The sequence below is a fragment of the Miniopterus schreibersii genome, assembly GCF_964146895.1.
Source record: "Miniopterus schreibersii genome assembly, chromosome: 13".
In the NCBI taxonomy this organism is placed as follows: Eukaryota; Metazoa; Chordata; class Mammalia; order Chiroptera; family Miniopteridae; genus Miniopterus; species Miniopterus schreibersii.
In genome coordinates, this window is record NC_138113.1 from 35,538,750 (window position 1) to 35,556,624 (window position 17,875).

Consider the following 17,875-nt stretch of genomic DNA (forward strand, 5'->3'; position numbering starts at 1 on the left):
AAAAAAAAGCAAATTTAAAAAAATTAGTATAAAAACATGCGTGTCAGATACATAATATATATACAGGAGAAGGTAGACATTTGGGAGTACCTTCCTAACTTTTGATTTAATGGAAGGGGCTCCTAATATTTTCTTGGAACTGCAATTAGTAACTGCTTCCCTATCTATTGGGAATAAAATATTGGTCATGTGGGGGAGAGCTCTTTATATTCTGATGGCCTCATTGAGAATTGTGGGACTGTCAGGTAGGTGCCACAGAGTCTGTTAGGCACTTGAAATGTAAAGATAACCTCAAGTCTCTCTGGAAAAAAGATATAAAAACAGATAATTTTGATTCAGCACATTAGAGTTTTCTGAAGGAGGTGACACATGAGCAAAGTCTCAAGCCCTAGTACTTAAAGCAGCAGTGTGTATGACATAGTGCTTAGAAAACACACTTTAATATTAAGGTGAGCCATTTGCTTCTACACGTGGATTAGTAAAAATCACCATGTAAAAAGACACACTGGGTTTTTTAAAGCTGCCTTGAGTACACATGTAGATACTTAGAAAATACTTAGGGGAACTAAATGTGGCATGTACCTTACACTCTTGTGTAGAGGATATGGTGGTACGTAAGCTAGACATGGTCTTCTTGCCCTTAAAACGATTACTGTCCGGCTATTAGTAGTTTCTCTTTTGAAGAAGGAATCATAATTCACTTGTTACTTTACCAAGGAGTGATTGTCTGCATCTGGGTAATGTTTCATTAAAATAAAATAAATTTCATAATTGATTTTAGAAAGTACTTCAGAAAATAGATCTAAAAATTTTTGAATCTAAGCTTTGAAACTGGTGATAATAGTTCTATTTAGGAGGTGAGGATGGGACAGTTCTGCAAAATGAATTTTTGTTTGAATTGTACTTGAATAAAATTGACTTTAACAGATTTTTCTAGCAGTATTCATAAATTTATTTCCATCCAATGAGAAGGTATCCTCTCTTAATTCCTGATATTTAGCCATTTTTGTTTAACTATTGTATACTTAACTTGAGAAATGATAGTTTAATAATGTTAATCAAAAGAACTAAAGCCATAGTAAAATTCTCCTTCTAAACAAGTTGGCTAGTGCTACTAGTTAAAAAAAGGTAGGAAAAGGCATTTAGAACCATGGACGATAGTGTTTTTTAATTGGTTTTTGAGAGAGAGAGAGAGAGAGAGAAAGAGAGAGAGAGAGAGAGAAACATTAATTTGTTGTTCTACTTATTTATGCATTCATTGGTTGATTCTTGTATATGACCTGACCGGGGATCAAACCTGCAACCTTGGCATGTAGGGATGATGCTGTAACCAACTGAGCTACCCAGCCAGGGCCCATGGAAGGTTTTTTGAATAAGAGAGGTGACAGTGATTTAGGGAGGTAATGTGTGATTGTATGGTACAGACAGGATTGAGGGGAATAACTGGAATTAGGGAATCTGGGCTAGAGATTAGAGTAGTCAGGGAAGGTATAAACAAAAAGGTAGGTATTGGATTGAGCCTTAAAAGACCCCACAGGAATCGAAGTAGGAAAAATAGATAATCTAGTGACAGGGTGTGGCATTGAAAATGGGTCATCTGTGTACAGGGAAACACCAGTATGTAAGCTGGTGGGAGTGGTAGAAAACAAAGTGAGGTGGTATGGGAAGGTCTATTTGGAAAATAAATGTAAATACCTGCTGTAGTTGATATTACTGGGAGTATTTTTGAATTATCAATGTTGTGAATACCTTTTTTTTAAATGGAAAGTTTTTTGTTTAAAAGAATGCAACATTAAAAGGCTACATGTGATTTTCATGAAGCTTACATGTGATTTTCATGAAGCTTATCAATCAAGGAACGATAAATTATGTCAGCTTCAGAAGGAGGTGGTTTGAATAAATGTATTCAGAGACAAATCATGACAATTACATAGTATAGAGCATTCAAGTTTGTATTAATAAGAAAGAGGGAGAGAGCCTATTCAGGAATGGAAAGATCATAAAGGAATGCTTAAGCACATTATAGATAATGCACATTCTGATTAAACTTTTTTTGTGTGTGGTTAAAATAGAAAATGTGAGTTAGAGAAAGGTTTTTTTTGAGGGGGATTCTCTGCCAAATTAACCCTGGTGCAAAAGGCAAAGCACTAACTTTTGCAGCTGTTTATATTTTTAAATAGCAAAAATGGGAAACAAGGCCTCTTCTTTGCTGTGCTTTTATTATAAGGTTTAATTAGCATTGTCTTTCTGGATTCTGGTGAATAATTGAGGTGATCTTTGATTAGCCAAGATTGCTTGTTCTCAGATTTCTAGCTATCTAATATCAACAGAATTTTTTCCAAACCAGCACAGTTTTGAATATACTATATGACAGAAATAATAAAGAACTAGATTGTTTCAACAGATTCACTGTCCACTTGTGTAGTATTTACCTTTCATAGTGCTTTCCATAAAAGTTATTCAAGATGCTTTAGAAAATTTTACTCCAAGGAAATTCAGGGATCAAGATTAGTTGGAAAGGAAAATAAAGAATTGCACTGAGCATGAAGAACATATGTTTTTCAGTCCTAGGTTTCAGGATCTGTTCCCATTTCTTGGGGTAATACATGTTTAGACTAAAAGTCTCATAAGAGACATGAGAGAATACTGACTTTAGTGTCTGTATTAGGAACACACTTCAAAATAAATAATTAAGAAATGCTGGCTTTTAGACCATTATTATTGGTAAAGTTTCTAGTTTGGCTTCTATACTAATACTTGAAATTTGGTGGCTTTGATCTGATTTGGTTTTACTGTATGTAAAACCTCATGCTTCTTACACACAGGTTTATTGACTGGAGTAGTGGTGGACTCTGGAGATGGTGTAACTCACATTTGCCCAGTTTATGAAGGCTTTTCTCTCCCTCACCTTACCAGAAGACTGGATATTGCTGGGAGGGATATTACCAGATATCTTATCAAGGTAAGCAAAAGAAAATGTTACAGAAATTAGGTTTTATAGTTTGTTTACTGACTTAATACAAAGTTGAATATCATCTTAGGATTCTAGCAAAGCTTCTGCATCACTAGAAAAATGGCCCAATTACCCCATTCATATAAAAATCCATATGAGATTTATAGACATGATCTCTGGTATACTAATGAGAATATATTATTTCATTACATAATTATATTTGCTATTTCTAAGGAAGGGGTAGGGAGGTATTTAAAAGATGGGGAGAGACCCTAAAACTGCCTTGAACTTAGGCAGCCTTTTCTGCCATAAAATTCTTCTTTGAACAGATATACATTAAAGCTATAATCTTGGTTGGGTTGACTGATCTTATCCTTCCCTACAGAATACACTGATAGCAAAGTAATGATACTTGATTAAAAACAGGGTCCAGTTGTGCCTGACTAATATTTAGTAGTTTTCATGGAATATGTCCAGTTTTCATTATTTACTATTTTAAAGTTTACTTCTGACTCTAATTAGTTATTATTTTCTTTAAAACATTGCTGGAGAAAGTATATGAGGCCACTATTTGAAAGCATGAGTATTTTTTTTAATGTTAAAAAATGGTTTAGAGCATTGCCTGTACTAGTTTATAGTTAGTATCTCTTCTCTGGGTAAGTGGCTCTCAACCAGGGATGATGCTGCCCTACAGGGATATTTTGCAATGTCTGGGGACATTTTTTGGATGTTATAACTTCAGGAATGCTATTAAACATCCTGGAATGACTAGGGCATGCTGGAATGAACAGCCCCCACAACAAAGAATTATAGTGTCCAAAATGTCATTTGCACTGTTGTTGAGAATCTCTGTTATACGGTGATGTCTGCACAACAAATTGGATTGCATTGAGTCTTCACCCTGACATTGAGTTCCGTTAGTCTCAAATTAGAGTAATAGTGAGATTAAATTAATGCGAGTTGTTAGACACTTATTCTAGGCCAAAGTTCTGTCTTAGGGTAACCACCAAAGGAATTTCCAAGGGTGTTCTTCTGAACATAAACACAAAGTTTAGGGGATTTATTTTTTAGAGGTTTCTTTTTACATCTTTTCTTTAATTTTTTTTTACTTGATTTCAGAGAGAGGAAGGGAGAGAGAGATGGAAACATCAGTGATGAGAGAGAATCATTGATCTGCTGCCTCCTGCATGGCCCCCTACTGGAAATCAAGCCCAAGCCCGCAGCCCAGGCATGTGTCCTGACTGGGAATTGAACCATGACCTCCTGGTTCATAGGTTGGTGCTCAACCACTCAGCCACACTGGCAGGGCTAGAGTTTTTATATGAAAAGTTTAGTTGTGTTTATGTGCATATTATGGGTTTTTTTTTCTATCAGGTTGAAATCTTTTTGTTTGTTTAACACGCTATTGCCCATCAGACATTATACTACAAGTTAAGGATAAAATTTTCTAAGACCTAGGGATATCATGAATATGGCATTGATTGAGCTAATTGCAGATAATAGGAATTTAGTACTAAAATAATGTTTATTAATAGACTTCTGATTGTTTATCAAAACTATCTAAACATTAATACTCTTAAAAAAACTAGCTTGTTTTATCCATTATTCATGAACTTTTGATTCTGTTACTCCTTGAAGCTTCTCTGTGAAACAGAAATATAAATTCTTCTCTGGCAAAGTAATATCCCTGTTTCTGATTCAGTAAAAGCTAAGGATCCACTGTCTATTACATTTGTTACTGATGTGACATATTTAGTGAGCAATAGTAGCTTTTGCAGAGTTGAGCTCATTCAGATTAATTGGGAATTTACTTCTTTTTTTGGTAACAGCTGCTTCTGTTGCGAGGATACGCATTCAACCATTCTGCAGATTTTGAAACAGTTCGCATGATTAAAGAAAAATTGTGTTACGTGGGGTATAATATTGAGCAAGAGCAGAAACTGGCGTTAGAAACCACAGTATTAGTTGAATCTTACACAGTAAGTATTTCCCGTGTATAATATATATGTGGTTTTAAAATGAACAACCATGATTATTGGTGTGTGCTTAAGGAGGTTTTTTTTGAATCTAGTTTCTTAATGAGATGTTGAAAACAAATGTGAACTTGAAATTGTAACTAATGAGACTTAGAACCTTGTGATAGCTACACCAGGGGATTTGTTTCTACCTGAATTTTTAATGTATTGCTGTCTTAAGTCTATCATGTTCATCTGGGTATCAGGTACTTCCAGATCTCATCTTTGATCTAGTTTCTACTAAAATGAAAGTGAATAATAGACTTTAAGTAAAAGCAAGTGTTCTTAAGCCATTTGATTCATGTAAGCTCTATATATCACAAATACATACAAAATAGTCATTTTAAAAATAATTATAAATTTGTATAAGTTATATTGTTGTTTTTTAAATATGCCTTTATTGATTTTTAGGGAGAGGGATAGAGAGATAGAAACATCGATGATGATAGAGAAACATCATTGATTGGCTGCCTCCTGCATGCCCCCTACTGGGGATCTAGCCCACAACCTGGGCATGAGCCCTGACTGGAAATCCAACGAGTGACCTCTTGGTTCCTGGGTCAACACCGAACCACTGAGCCACACCAGCTGGGCATATTGTTTTATTGTTTTAAAGATACTGATCCAAATAGTCAATAATCCAATACTTTGTGACTTAGTGGTTTCCAGATTTGCCTCGGGGATGGATTCTTTCCTGAAGCTTTCTTGACAGTTTCTCTAGATTTATAACTTTTCATCTACCTGACTTGTTTGGAAGAAAGCAGCAAGAGGCAAAGGATGAGGGAACTAAAACTCTTAAGACATGTTTTATTTTCTCCTTTCTCAAAGAATTTGACGTAGGTTACAAAAATGTGTACAACAGAAAAGAAACAGTAAACTGATAAGTGAAGAAGGATATGGCTGAACAAATAAAGGATAGGGTAAGATTCACAGTTCCTAGGGGGTAGGTAGTTTGTAGGGTAGGTGGCCCCAGTGTGGCCAGTAGCCAGAGTGTCCAGAGAAGTCACACCATCAGAGAGGCTAGAAATGTGAGAGACAGAGATTTTGCTGAAAACAGCCTGCCATGTGAACTTTCTCCAGGTATCTTGGTGATTTCATGTGGCTTTTAAACTCACCTGATGGTTTGGTTTTTTGGTTTTTTTTTAAGGGTTAATGTTTGGATCAGTATCTTTTTTCTTTTTAAGAAATTGGATACAATTTATAAAAATAATTCTGGAGTTTTTGAAAAATGTGATTGCTTTGCATATATCTGTAAACAATTACAGCAAACATGGGATAAATGTTTTAAAGAAATTGCCTTGTGTGAGTTTGTCGTATTAGAAAGTCAGTTTTGGAATATGAATATAATTATTGTAATTATTCTAAATTAAGTACACTGTTAGAAATGAAACGAATTTTGTTATCTCATAAAGAAATGCGTCAAATGCCAGTATATACAAGCATATACTGGTTACTTAAGTCAGTCCAATGAATTATGAGGTGGTTTAAGAGAGGGAGTTTTTCTTTAACATTTCTCATTTAATTAAACATAAGACGTGACTTAAGAGCTTTCTGCACAAGGTCATCTAACAATATCTGACCTTTTGTTTGTTTAAGTCTCGTTGCTTAAGTTAATACATCTATTCATTCTCATTTAAAATTTAATAGGACCTAGTAAGTAGGATACAACAAAATTACCTAATAAAAAGTAGTCTAGATCAGTGTCCCTTAAACTTTTTTGATTATAAAGTATTTTTCGGATTAAATGACTTGACAGATGTTTCACACATGATATAAAGTGTTTTGATAGCAAAATAAAGTTTCACAGTAATTATTTGGTGAAAGAAATAATTAAAAATTTTTAATTGAATGTGTTTATGCGACATGGTAAAAATATTTATAAAGTTACAAATTTGTTAAAATAATGAGAGAAGCAGCATTGACACCAGGTATAATCCAAGGCAGTGGTTGATTAATGCTGCCTGTATATGCTTAGCTGTGCACCAGTGGAACATCCTACATTAATGCATTGGTGATTTCTCCAAGAAATTTCTGAAACCTTGGAGCAAGGCATACCATTTTAAAAAGCAGAACAAAGTATGGTAATAAAAACAGATGTATTTTATTTTACCTTTTTTTCTTTTCCAAAACTGTATTTTGGGATAAATATGTTGCTGATAATGATTTTCATTATAGGACAGATGTGTTTAAAGTACTAGTGTTTCAGAGAACACCGGAAAATTTTTTAATCTTTGCTAATTTGGTTAATCTTGGTTTCCAGCTCCCAGATGGCCGCATTATCAAAGTTGGGGGAGAGAGATTTGAAGCACCAGAAGCTTTATTTCAGCCTCACTTGATCAATGTTGAGGGTGTGGGTGTTGCTGAATTGCTTTTTAACACAATCCAGGCAGCTGACATTGATACCAGGTACGTTAGAAATGGTGGTTTTATGGTTATTTATCAGAAATAGGTGGAATATAAATAGTTGGAATGACCAAGCTTCCTGTTACTTCACTCATGTTTTTAAATAGATAAGACAAAGTAATTTTTTTATAGGGTGGCACTTGATGTTTAGCACATTGTATCATTGTGTCTCAGAAGCCATTTTAAACTTTTTATTTTGAAATAATTTAAAACTTAAAGAAAAGTTGCTAGGATAATAGCTCATGTATACTCAATGCAGTTTCTCATTTTACTAAAGTTCTGCATGTTCGCTTTATTTTTCCCTTTCTCTTTTTCTTGAGCTGGTTGAGAGTAGGATGAATGTGTAAATCCTCTATACTCCTTAATATTCACTTGGTAGTTTCTAAAAACAAAAATAGTCCTTCATATAGCTGCAATGTAGTTATCAAGTACAGGAGTGTCATTACTGATAAATACTTTTATCTACCATCCTTATTTCAGTTTTGTCCACTGTCCTAATAATGTCCTTTATACAGTTTTTCTTTTTTTCAGTAAAGTATCAAATGTAGGATCACATGTTGTATTTAGTTGACATGTCTCTTAGTCACCTTTTACCTGTTACCAGTCCTCAGTCTTTTATGACATTGACATCTTTGCAAAGTATAGGCCAATTATTTTAGAGCATTTTTCTCAATTGGGTTTGGATGATTTCTCATGAATAGATTCAGGTTATGTGTTTTGGGCAAAAATACTGCATATGTATGTGATGTGTCCTCCTTAGAGCATCACATCCAGAGGTGATGTCTATTCCTTACTGGTTATGTTAGTGTCAAGCTCTTAATGAAGTTTCCTTTTTGCTCCACTGTATAGTTATCCTGTTTTTTCTTTCCTAATTTATAAGTAATTTGTGGGAAAATACTTTGAGATTTTGTAAATCTCCTGTTCCTCACCAAACTCTGCCCTCCGCCCCTTTTAGCATGTATTAATGATTCTTGCCTAAATCCATTTTTATTGTGATTGTTGCAAGAAGGTGATTTTCTAATGCCATCCTTCCTTCTATATTTATTAGCTGGCATTCTAGCAAAAGGAAGTGCTTTTTCTTCTCCCTTTTTGTTTATTATCAGTATGGATTCATGAATTTTTTCAGTTGATTATAATTTATTACTGTCTTACCTATTTTGCTGCTCAGATTGTTCCTGATTTGGCCAATGAGAGCCCCTTCAAGCAGGCTTTTGTGTCCTTTTTTTTTTTTTTTTTTTAAATATATCTTTATTGATTTCAGAGAAAGGAAAGGAGAGGGAGAGACAGAGATAGAAACATCAATGATGAGAGAGTCATTGATCGAGCCCGCAACCCGGGCATGTGCCCTGACCAGGAATTGAACCCCGATCGCCTGGATCCTAGGTCGACACTCAGCCGCTGAGCCACGCCCGGGCTCTTGTGTCCTTTGATGTGCCTCATCTTTTCTGAGCATATTCTGTTTGGGGGCACAGGATATTATTCCTGGCTCATGTTAATTTTGTTTTTTGAATAGGAAGAACAATAACTACATTAAAAAGTATATGTAGAGGTAGTACTTTCCCCACTCCCCCTCTTCCACCCTGGTCCTCTGGCCCCTATTATAGGTAAATAGTTTCATGTCTCTCCTTTTTGTGGTTCTTATTTTCTCTTACACCAAAGGTAGTGTACTAGAAATACCCTTGCATGTTGCTGCTTCCCCTGAATATAGCCTCAGCAGTGCTATGCTGTTTCCTAGATGGTCCTCATTCTTTTTCCAGTTGCATTTTTACCCCCAGTGTATACATACCAGGGTTTATTCAGTGACAGTTGTTTAGGTAGATTCCAATATTTGTGTTGACAAATAATGCTGCAATAATAACCTTGTGCATGCTATATCTTTGTAGTTTGGGGCATGTATATTCTGAAAATATTTCTAGAGGGGGGATTTTTTGGTTCAAAGGGTAAATGGGTATAGTTGCTATTGCTCATTCCCACCAGTGATATGCGAGGGCACCTTTGTCCCCACAGCTTGTTCACAGTTTTCAGCCTTTTTACTTTTATGCCAGTCTGATGAGTGTGAAATGATACCTCACTGTAGTTTTAATTTGCATCTCTCTCAAGCATGAATTTGAACATAATTTTTGTATGTTTAGGGCTATTTTTATATCTTTTTCTGGTGAATTATCTGTTCATGGCTTTTATCTGTTGTTCTTCAGAATTTTTATGATTATTTTCCCTTAGTTTTTAAAAGTTCTTTTTGTATTAGCTTTGTGTTATCTGTTGCAGATATATCCTCCTAATTTACCATTTGTCTCTTGCTTATGGTGTTTTTTAGCCATACAGAAATTTGTTTTTATCTAGTTGTATAAAAAGATTTAATCTTCACTGGTCAGTTAAGTTCAGTTGGTTAGAGCTTTGTCCTGATACGCCAAAGTTGTGGGTTCGATCCCCAGTCAGGGCACATACAAGCATCAACCAATGAATTCATAAATAATAACAAATCATTGTTTCTCTCTTTCTCCCTACCTCTAAAATGAATCAGTACAATTTTTAAAAAGGTATATAATCTTTTATTGCATCTAGGGTTTGTTATAGAGAGCCCTCCTCTACACCCATGCTATTGAGGAATTCACTCAGAAGCATTTTATAAAGCAAGAGTTTGCTTACTTGCTTAATCCTGAATTAAATACCTACCTAAGTTTTGTGGGATGGCTGGGGAGTAGGATAATAATGGAAATTAATAAAAATAGCATTTGGCTTATAATGTAAGTCTATAAATCTAATGGAAGATGATAAAATCAAATCTAGACTTCATAATTATGGTAAGTTCTCATAATAGGAATTAGATAGATGCTTTTGTCCTTAGATTTAATGATCATCAATAGCAAAGTTGTATTTAAAAGAGCATTCCTGTTGGTGGTGATTAAAGTTTAGGTATTTCTAAAACACTGAAGTCCAGTTCAGTACCCTTCCCACATACCTGGCAGTGGAAAGTAGCACAACTCAAAATTTTGTTTGTGTGTTCTACATATTGAAAGCATATATGTAAATACACATGGGTACGTATCACATTTAGCCATATTTCAGCTGCTTGGCTTATGCTGCACTCATGTGCATACTTCTACAATTAAAAACAAAAGCACTGTTCTAGAAGCTAGAATTACAGTAGCTTGAGCCATTGAGAACCTGGGAGTAAATAAAAACATGAAGCCAGTTTGAATGAGGCCAAATGGATGTGACTCATCTTCTGAACTTTACTATGAGAAGAGTTCCTCAGACCCTCACTCAGATTATATTACTTTTACTATATATGCAGTTATTTTAGATTTGATTATTTGATATTACCGACAATATATTTAAGGAAAGAAGAGAGGCTTGCTATATGAAGCAAGCATATTCATCAATCTAACCAAAAATAACAGGGACAGCCTCAAGGCAAAGGAACAAAAGGGGAAACTACAAAAGGCAAATGGAAAAATTGAAAAGCAAGAACTGGGAACATAATAGAATATGGTTATTAGAGTAAACAACCACATCTCAGAGGCTCCAGGGAAGCACTGTGATAATACAGTCCAATTTTTGATAGTTTGTAATATAAACTGTGGTCATTATTAAAAGACTCAGTTACATTTGCAAGAAAGTACATCTTGTGCTTTAGAAGTATTTTCATCAAAATTGTAACATTTTATATGAAAAGAGGGTTTGTTATCAAATAACAATAGTAATAATAAACATTCAGTCCTGTGATTTACATGTTGAATTTTATTTAATTCTGCGGGCGACCACCTGAGGCTGACATAAAAACAGGAACTCCGAGATACTATTTTCCTAATCCGAAACCCCAAATGAATGCCTATTATGTCTTTCTAGGTCTGAGTTCTATAAGCACATTGTGCTTTCCGGAGGGTCTACGATGTACCCTGGGCTGCCATCACGACTGGAACGAGAACTGAAACAGCTTTACTTAGAACGAGTGTTAAAGGGAGATGTGGAAAAACTTTCTGTAAGTATCAATCAATAATCCAGCTGTTAATATACTTTTAAAACCCTGTAAAGTAGCTTGTGAATTTGATAGCCACCAGAGGGCGCAAGAAGTCTTTTTAAACAAATTTCTAATGTAATCAAGTATGGCCTTGAAGAGATAGGAAGAACTAATTGGTTCAAGGTCATGAACTCTGTCCCAGAATGGTCGTACTGTGTGGTCACCTGTGTAGTCAGTGGATGGAGACGACTAGGTCCAGGACCAAACATTCTGGGTTATCCATAATGAATAGCCTAAATTGAGGTGTCTCTAAATACATGGGAAGAACCTGCTATACTGTGGAGAGATAGAAGCCCCACTTGGGTTTTTGAGTGTTTTTTGTTTGTTTGTTTTTAAAAAATTTTTTTTGAATATGTCATGAGCCTTCAGTACAACTCTTGGACAGTTTTATATTTCTGATTCTAGGTTTTTTTTCAGGCCACTTCTTACATATGTCTTAGCTCTGCAATCAGATTATAAAACATATCTCCAGTTCTTTTGCATCCCCATCAACTATTATAGCTCCTGAAACAAACTTTAAGTGGTAGTTGTTGATGTGTAGAGTAGAAAGAAAATTTTAAACTAGTATGTAACAGTTAATGATTTGACATTGATATTTTTTTCTTTCTATAAACTGGGCTTGTGTGAAGTACACTGTATACTGTGCTCTCAACCAACAGTTATTTAATTCTGAATTAATCTCTGAGGCTTGTCTCACAAACTTTGATTAACTGTATTAGATAACGAGATTACACATTACAGAGGACTACATGTTGGAGACACTAATGTTACATTTCTTATATGTGATCAAAATTGGTGATATGAAATTGAGTATGGACACATGTACATTAAACAAAAGACTGAAAGGAGTCATATTGTCTAAGTCTTTCACTCGTCTGATTTTATTGAGTTATACATATGTAATTTACAGTCAGTTTCAGGTGCTTATTTATTCAGCATATATTTGTTGAACTCCTTCTGGGAGCCAAATACTGGATTTAGATGCTGGGATAAAACAATGGTGAACAAAAACCAAATCCTTGCTTTTAGTTTATGAAGAATAATATATCAGTAGTAATAAGTACTATGAAGAAAAGTAAAGTAAGGTTGGGGGTTAGGAAGTGGTAGGAGTTGAGGAGATGGTGTGTTCCTTCATGTAATGTGACCAGGGAATGTCTCTGATGAGAAAACTTTTGAGCAGAGACCTGAATGGAGTGAGAAAGTGAGCCACGTGACTTGACTATCTGGGGGAAGAACCTTCTAGGCTGGAATAGGAAGTGCAAAAGCCCCAAATTGGTGGGAGCGGGCAGGTATGCTTGGAGCCGAGTGAGCAATGGAGAGGGCTGGGAGGTGACGGCAGACTGTCGGGATGCAGGTTTTGTTCAGCCACAGCAGAGTTAGGCTTTACTCCTAATGAAATAGAAAGTCTTGAATTTTGGGCAGATAAGTGATAGGATCTGATTTGTTTTTAAAAGATCAAGTCTGGTGTGAATAGGCTGTTGAAGGGAGGGAGAAAGGTGAATGTAGAAAGATAGGTTAGGAGGCTGCTCTGAGAGGAGGGAGGAGGCGGTAAAGGGTTATAAAATAGAGGAGGAGTGAAATGGAAAGTCTTGGAGAGTGGAAGAGAGGAGAAATAGAAATAGGATTGCTGAGCAGACTAAGGGGCTCAGTTGAGTTAAGTGATACATTTGAAGTAAGATGCTGAGTTTCTCTCCTGCGGTGTTCAGTTGCTTGAGGACAGGTGTGCCTGAGTTGCAGTTTTGCCAATGAGTCTGAGAGGGAGAGGACAGAGTCACCAAGGGTAATGTGAGGAAATGATGGAGAGGGCACACACTCAAGCAGTAAGAGCAGGCACGAGAAGAAGTCACCTGGGGATCTGGGGATGACTTGGGCAAGGAGTGGTGGGTAGAGAAGCCTGATGACGGGAGTCTCCGAGGGGCTATGGAGTTGTAGGGAGGAGGGGGAGAGAAGCAGCACAGTCGAGTTAAGGATTCCTGTTACCAAATCTCGGGGGTCAGGAAGGTACTGTGAGAGAGGAACCGCAGCCAGCCGAGAAAGCCTCAAGGGCAACAGTGTCTGCAGGGTATCCTGGGCTTCGCTTAGAGCAGGGATAGCCAGACTGCATACAGCCCTGTACTCAAAACTGCTGTTTTGTTGTGAATACAATTTTTTGTGAACACAGCCAGAGCCATTTTATATGGTGTTACTTATGGTCACATATTGTCTATAGTGGCCAGAGAGACCCGCAGAGTTTCAAGTATCTGCTGTCTGGTCCTTTACAGAAACAGTTTGCTGACCCCTGCCTAAATGTAAAATAGTAATTCAAACAATTAAAACAGTAGGTTAGCCTCAGAGTTGGTAACTGGTGTTTTTCTATCATGTATTATCAGGTCCTACAGTTCATTTATGTGATTTAAAGATAGTTTATGTGATAAAATGATATAGTTATTTTGAGTCCTTTTGCAGGGTTTGTGACACTTAATAAACTGCTACATCATTTTAAGGTTTCTCTTTTAGGTGTTAACTGATCATACAGATTGAGGCGTATCCTTGTTAGTTAATACTGGCCGTAGAGTATAAAACATTTTCCACTTGTCTTTCATTTTGGTTACTGTGTTCATTTTTTCTAATATCCCCATGATTTATTTTGATCATATTTGGTCTATTTTTATTTTGAGAATATTTTATTTGAATTTGAGACAGTAGAAAGTGAGTTTTGCTTATAAGAAAGGAGCTTCAGTCTTTCTCTGTTGCATGGGACTAGTTATAGCAGCGTTAGACCTTAAAGAAACCGTAGAAGTCCTCTTATTCAAGCTCTTCATTTGACAGGTGGCTAAGTGATTGACCCATGTGTCCACCCACCAATTGATGGGAAAAGCTGCCACAAGCAGAACTCTGGTATTTGTGCTCACAGCAGGGTGATCGTGGGATTTATCGTTCAAATCAGAACAATTTGATAGGCGCTGTTACTAATGGGGTAACAGGTATAAGTCAGAACTGTTCTAAGCACACTAACTATGAGCTTGGGCAAATTACAGACTGACTGTATGCCTCAGATATCAGATCCTGCTGTCCTATTTACATCACAGGACTTTTGTGAGAATTCAACAGGAGAATATATGAAAAAGTCACTGTTGTAAAGCCCAAAGCACTATGCACAGGTGACACTTTATCATCTCTTTCTTTTTTAGAAATTTAAGATCCGCATCGAAGACCCGCCCCGCAGAAAGCACATGGTATTCCTGGGTGGTGCAGTCCTCGCAGACATCATGAAAGACAAAGACAACTTCTGGATGACCCGACAGGAATACCAAGAAAAGGGCGTCCGTGTGCTGGAGAAACTTGGTGTGACTGTCCGATAAACTCGAGCTTGTTCCCATCACACCCTTAACGCTTTCTTTTTTTTTCCTTTACTGCCAATCTTTGAACTTATTAAACTCCAGGACATGGAAGAGGCCTCTCTTTGCCCTTTGACTGAAAAGGTCAGGTTTTATTCTGGTATCTTAGGGAAGCTTTGTTAAATTTTTGTTAATATGGGTAAATCTGACTGGTTAATTCAACCACTTCCTTACAAACACAAGGAGAGGGCAAAGGGTCCTGTGTGCTGCTTTGTTTCTTCTAAGTAGGCATTTAGATCACTCCTGTAGGCTGCCTATTTTCACTCTACTCGCTAATGCTGCTAGTTTTAGCACACTAGGTGGTATGCCTTTATTAGCCTAAGAAAAAACTTTAACAGGAGCTTTTACGTGTTATTGGGGTGGGGGTGGTACGGGATGGGTGGGCAGCTGCTGAACCCTTTAGGGCATTTTCTCTATAGTGTGGCGCTTTCAACAGTTACTGGTGCAGATTTAAGTACCTTGAAGCTCTGGTATTGACATTTTAGGGAAATAGGCTCATAACTGAAGTGTTTTGTGTAGGGGTTAGGGAAGGTGGCCTTTTGATTTTGATATTTTGATTTTTGAACTTTTCTGCTCTGGGTACAAAAGATGAACTTTATTTACAGTACTTTGATTTGGCAGGCTTTCTTCTACTTTTATTCTGCCTGGAACTGTTTCCATATGATATAAAAAACAAGTATAAGTACAGTTTTTTATATCCTTTGGAAGTATAAAAAATATTACCATGTGGCTTGGGGATTTGGTTTTTTAAGTCAACCATGTTGTCTGGGACTAGACTCCCTAAAATCTGTCAGTGGAAAAGTAACATTTAAAAAATGCTATTGGACAAATTACAGATTTAAAAAGTGCTTAAGAGCTGGTATTTTCTAAGTGCTTCTGTTTATACCAGGAGCATTAAGATAACCCAGTGCCAAGTACCATTCTTGCAAATTATTCTTTTAGATAGCTTACCAGTGCTTATTTAATAAAAGATATATATATAAATAATTACTGGCAGTAGGTTATAAATGTTGGGTAAAAATAACATTGAAATATGGGACTTGTTGCCAGATTGGTAATTTTCATTAGATTTTTTTGGTTTGTTTTGATTTGAAACCTGGAAGTGGAGTAAAATTGAACTATCTAAAATGTTGGCCAAAAAATCAAGATTTAAATTTGTATCTGTATTGAAAAATTAATCGTAACGACTAAATCTCAGCCTAAACGACTAAATCCTATGCTTGAAAGAAGAGTTGTTGGTAATTTGTAAATGTTAGCAGACTTTCCTGCCTACTTCAGAAAATCATATTTATGAAGTCTTTCGGAATTGTTCAGTATCTAAAAAAAATACTCAGGCGTGAATTCTTTCTAAATTTGAAAAATAAAGTAATAAGAAATTGTATCGCACTAAGTACAAAATGCAGATTCTGGAAAAAAAAATGTGTTGGTGGGTTTTTTTTTGGTTTTTTTTTTTTCATTTCAAAAATTGTTTACTAATAATGAAAGAAGAAAGCTTTGCTTTGAAAGGAGAAGCTTATTTTTCTGGGTAACTGAGATTGGAGAAATTATTGACTTTAGAATCTCTTGAGAAAACTTAAAAATCAGTTCATATGAAATAAGCAGCAAAAGGAGGTTAGTTTTCATTATGCAGCTTCTGTTAATATTAAGTATTTTTTCTCTGTTTTACCTCAATTTGAACAAATAAAAGAAGTTTGCCTGCATGCGGGACATGCCTCAGTACATGTGAATAGCCTATGAATAACATCTACTAGATTTAGGGACCTAGATGTCAGAGTACTTTGGAGTTCTAAAGTGCTCCTAAATCATATTCATATAAACACCCCCAGCCTTTTGAGTACTGGACTCTATAAAGGACACAAATGTAGGACCAGTACCTGTTAGCTGTTCATTTCAGGTAAATGGATTGACTCTTGGCCTTTGGTCATGATTTTATAACATGGGGGTAGAAAACAACAAAGAATGGGATAGGCTCTTAATAAAACAATGAAAGAGCATTTATTATCTGTCCTTTGAATGTAGAATTTGGTTTTAATTTCATATTCTGCTAGCAAACATGACATTAAAATTGTGTATTAATATATATTGTATAATTTTAAAATTTCATTTTATAATTTTCCTATTCCAAGGTGAAATAATGCATTTAGTAATTTTGGGGGGGGGTATTGTTTGATTGGAGTTGTCTTGTATGAATGAGTTTCTCAAATTAAAATTTATTCTAAGAGATCTGATTTTTAGCTCTTAAACCATTGTCATTTAAATTTCCAAAAATGATTAAAAGTCTTTCCTTTTAAAATTAGAATTGCCAGTACCTTGACCTTTGAGAAGGGTTTCTTAGAAATAGGTCCTGCGGTTAAACTTTTTTCTTTAAAACGTGGTATTGGATGTTAACTTTTACACAGTTCTGAGCACTGTTAACAATATCAGTTAAGTATTTTGAGAGATCAGTGGAAAGTTAAACATTCTGAATTTAACATGAATATACTTCTTTTTGATTTAGAAAATAAAATCAGATTTTTCAAAATAAATTTGAATTTTGTCTTTGTATTTCTCTTAATAGTTTTCCTCTTTAGTTTCATTTTCTTATTTTTATTTTCATTTTTGCTAATGCAAGATGGATCGACAGCTGTAGGGCAAGTTCAGTTCAGTGTTCCATTATTTGACCAAAAAAACTGTTTCTGGTATGATTTCAAATACGTAAGAGGGGAAAACACACACAAGACTTAAGAGCAAATTACAGCTGCAGCTATATTAGAGATTTTCCCCCTCCAGCAGAGACTGTTTGGTTTCCTGGAAGATAACACTGTGGTTTTCAGAATAGTAGGAATGGTAGGTAGACTGGCATGTAATAGGCCTCTCTTCAAGGATGTTTCAGCTCATCTGCAGACTTTCAGGCATATTATTTTTAATAAACAACTAAAGAAGGGTGAAAATGTATTAAACTGACCCTTTCTTGTTTTCATACTTGCCTTTGAGGATGGGGGCTGGGAAGTGGACTCAGGAGTTTTTGTTTCTCCTTCAGGAACTTGTAAGCTTGAACCTCATTGCTCCCTTCATGGCCTGAGTTCCCCAGGACCTACCTGAGGTTTGCTTCTGGTGTCGTCTTATC

General features: G+C 35.8%; 1 protein-coding gene across 1 annotated transcript in view; it reads left to right on the forward strand.

Moving 5' to 3' along the window:
- ACTR2 (actin related protein 2) overlaps positions 1 to 17,294 on the forward strand; it is a 32,664-nt gene extending 15,370 nt beyond the window's left edge. The window contains exons 5-9 of the mRNA XM_081157005.1: positions 2,826 to 2,962; positions 4,783 to 4,932; positions 7,229 to 7,374; positions 11,221 to 11,353; positions 14,563 to 17,294. Coding sequence (XP_081013131.1) covers positions 2,826 to 2,962; positions 4,783 to 4,932; positions 7,229 to 7,374; positions 11,221 to 11,353; positions 14,563 to 14,733 — 737 coding nt within the window. The 3' untranslated portion in view covers positions 14,734 to 17,294. The remainder of the gene's footprint in view (positions 1 to 2,825; positions 2,963 to 4,782; positions 4,933 to 7,228; positions 7,375 to 11,220; positions 11,354 to 14,562) is intronic.
- Positions 17,295 to 17,875: the final 581 nt, after the last annotated feature.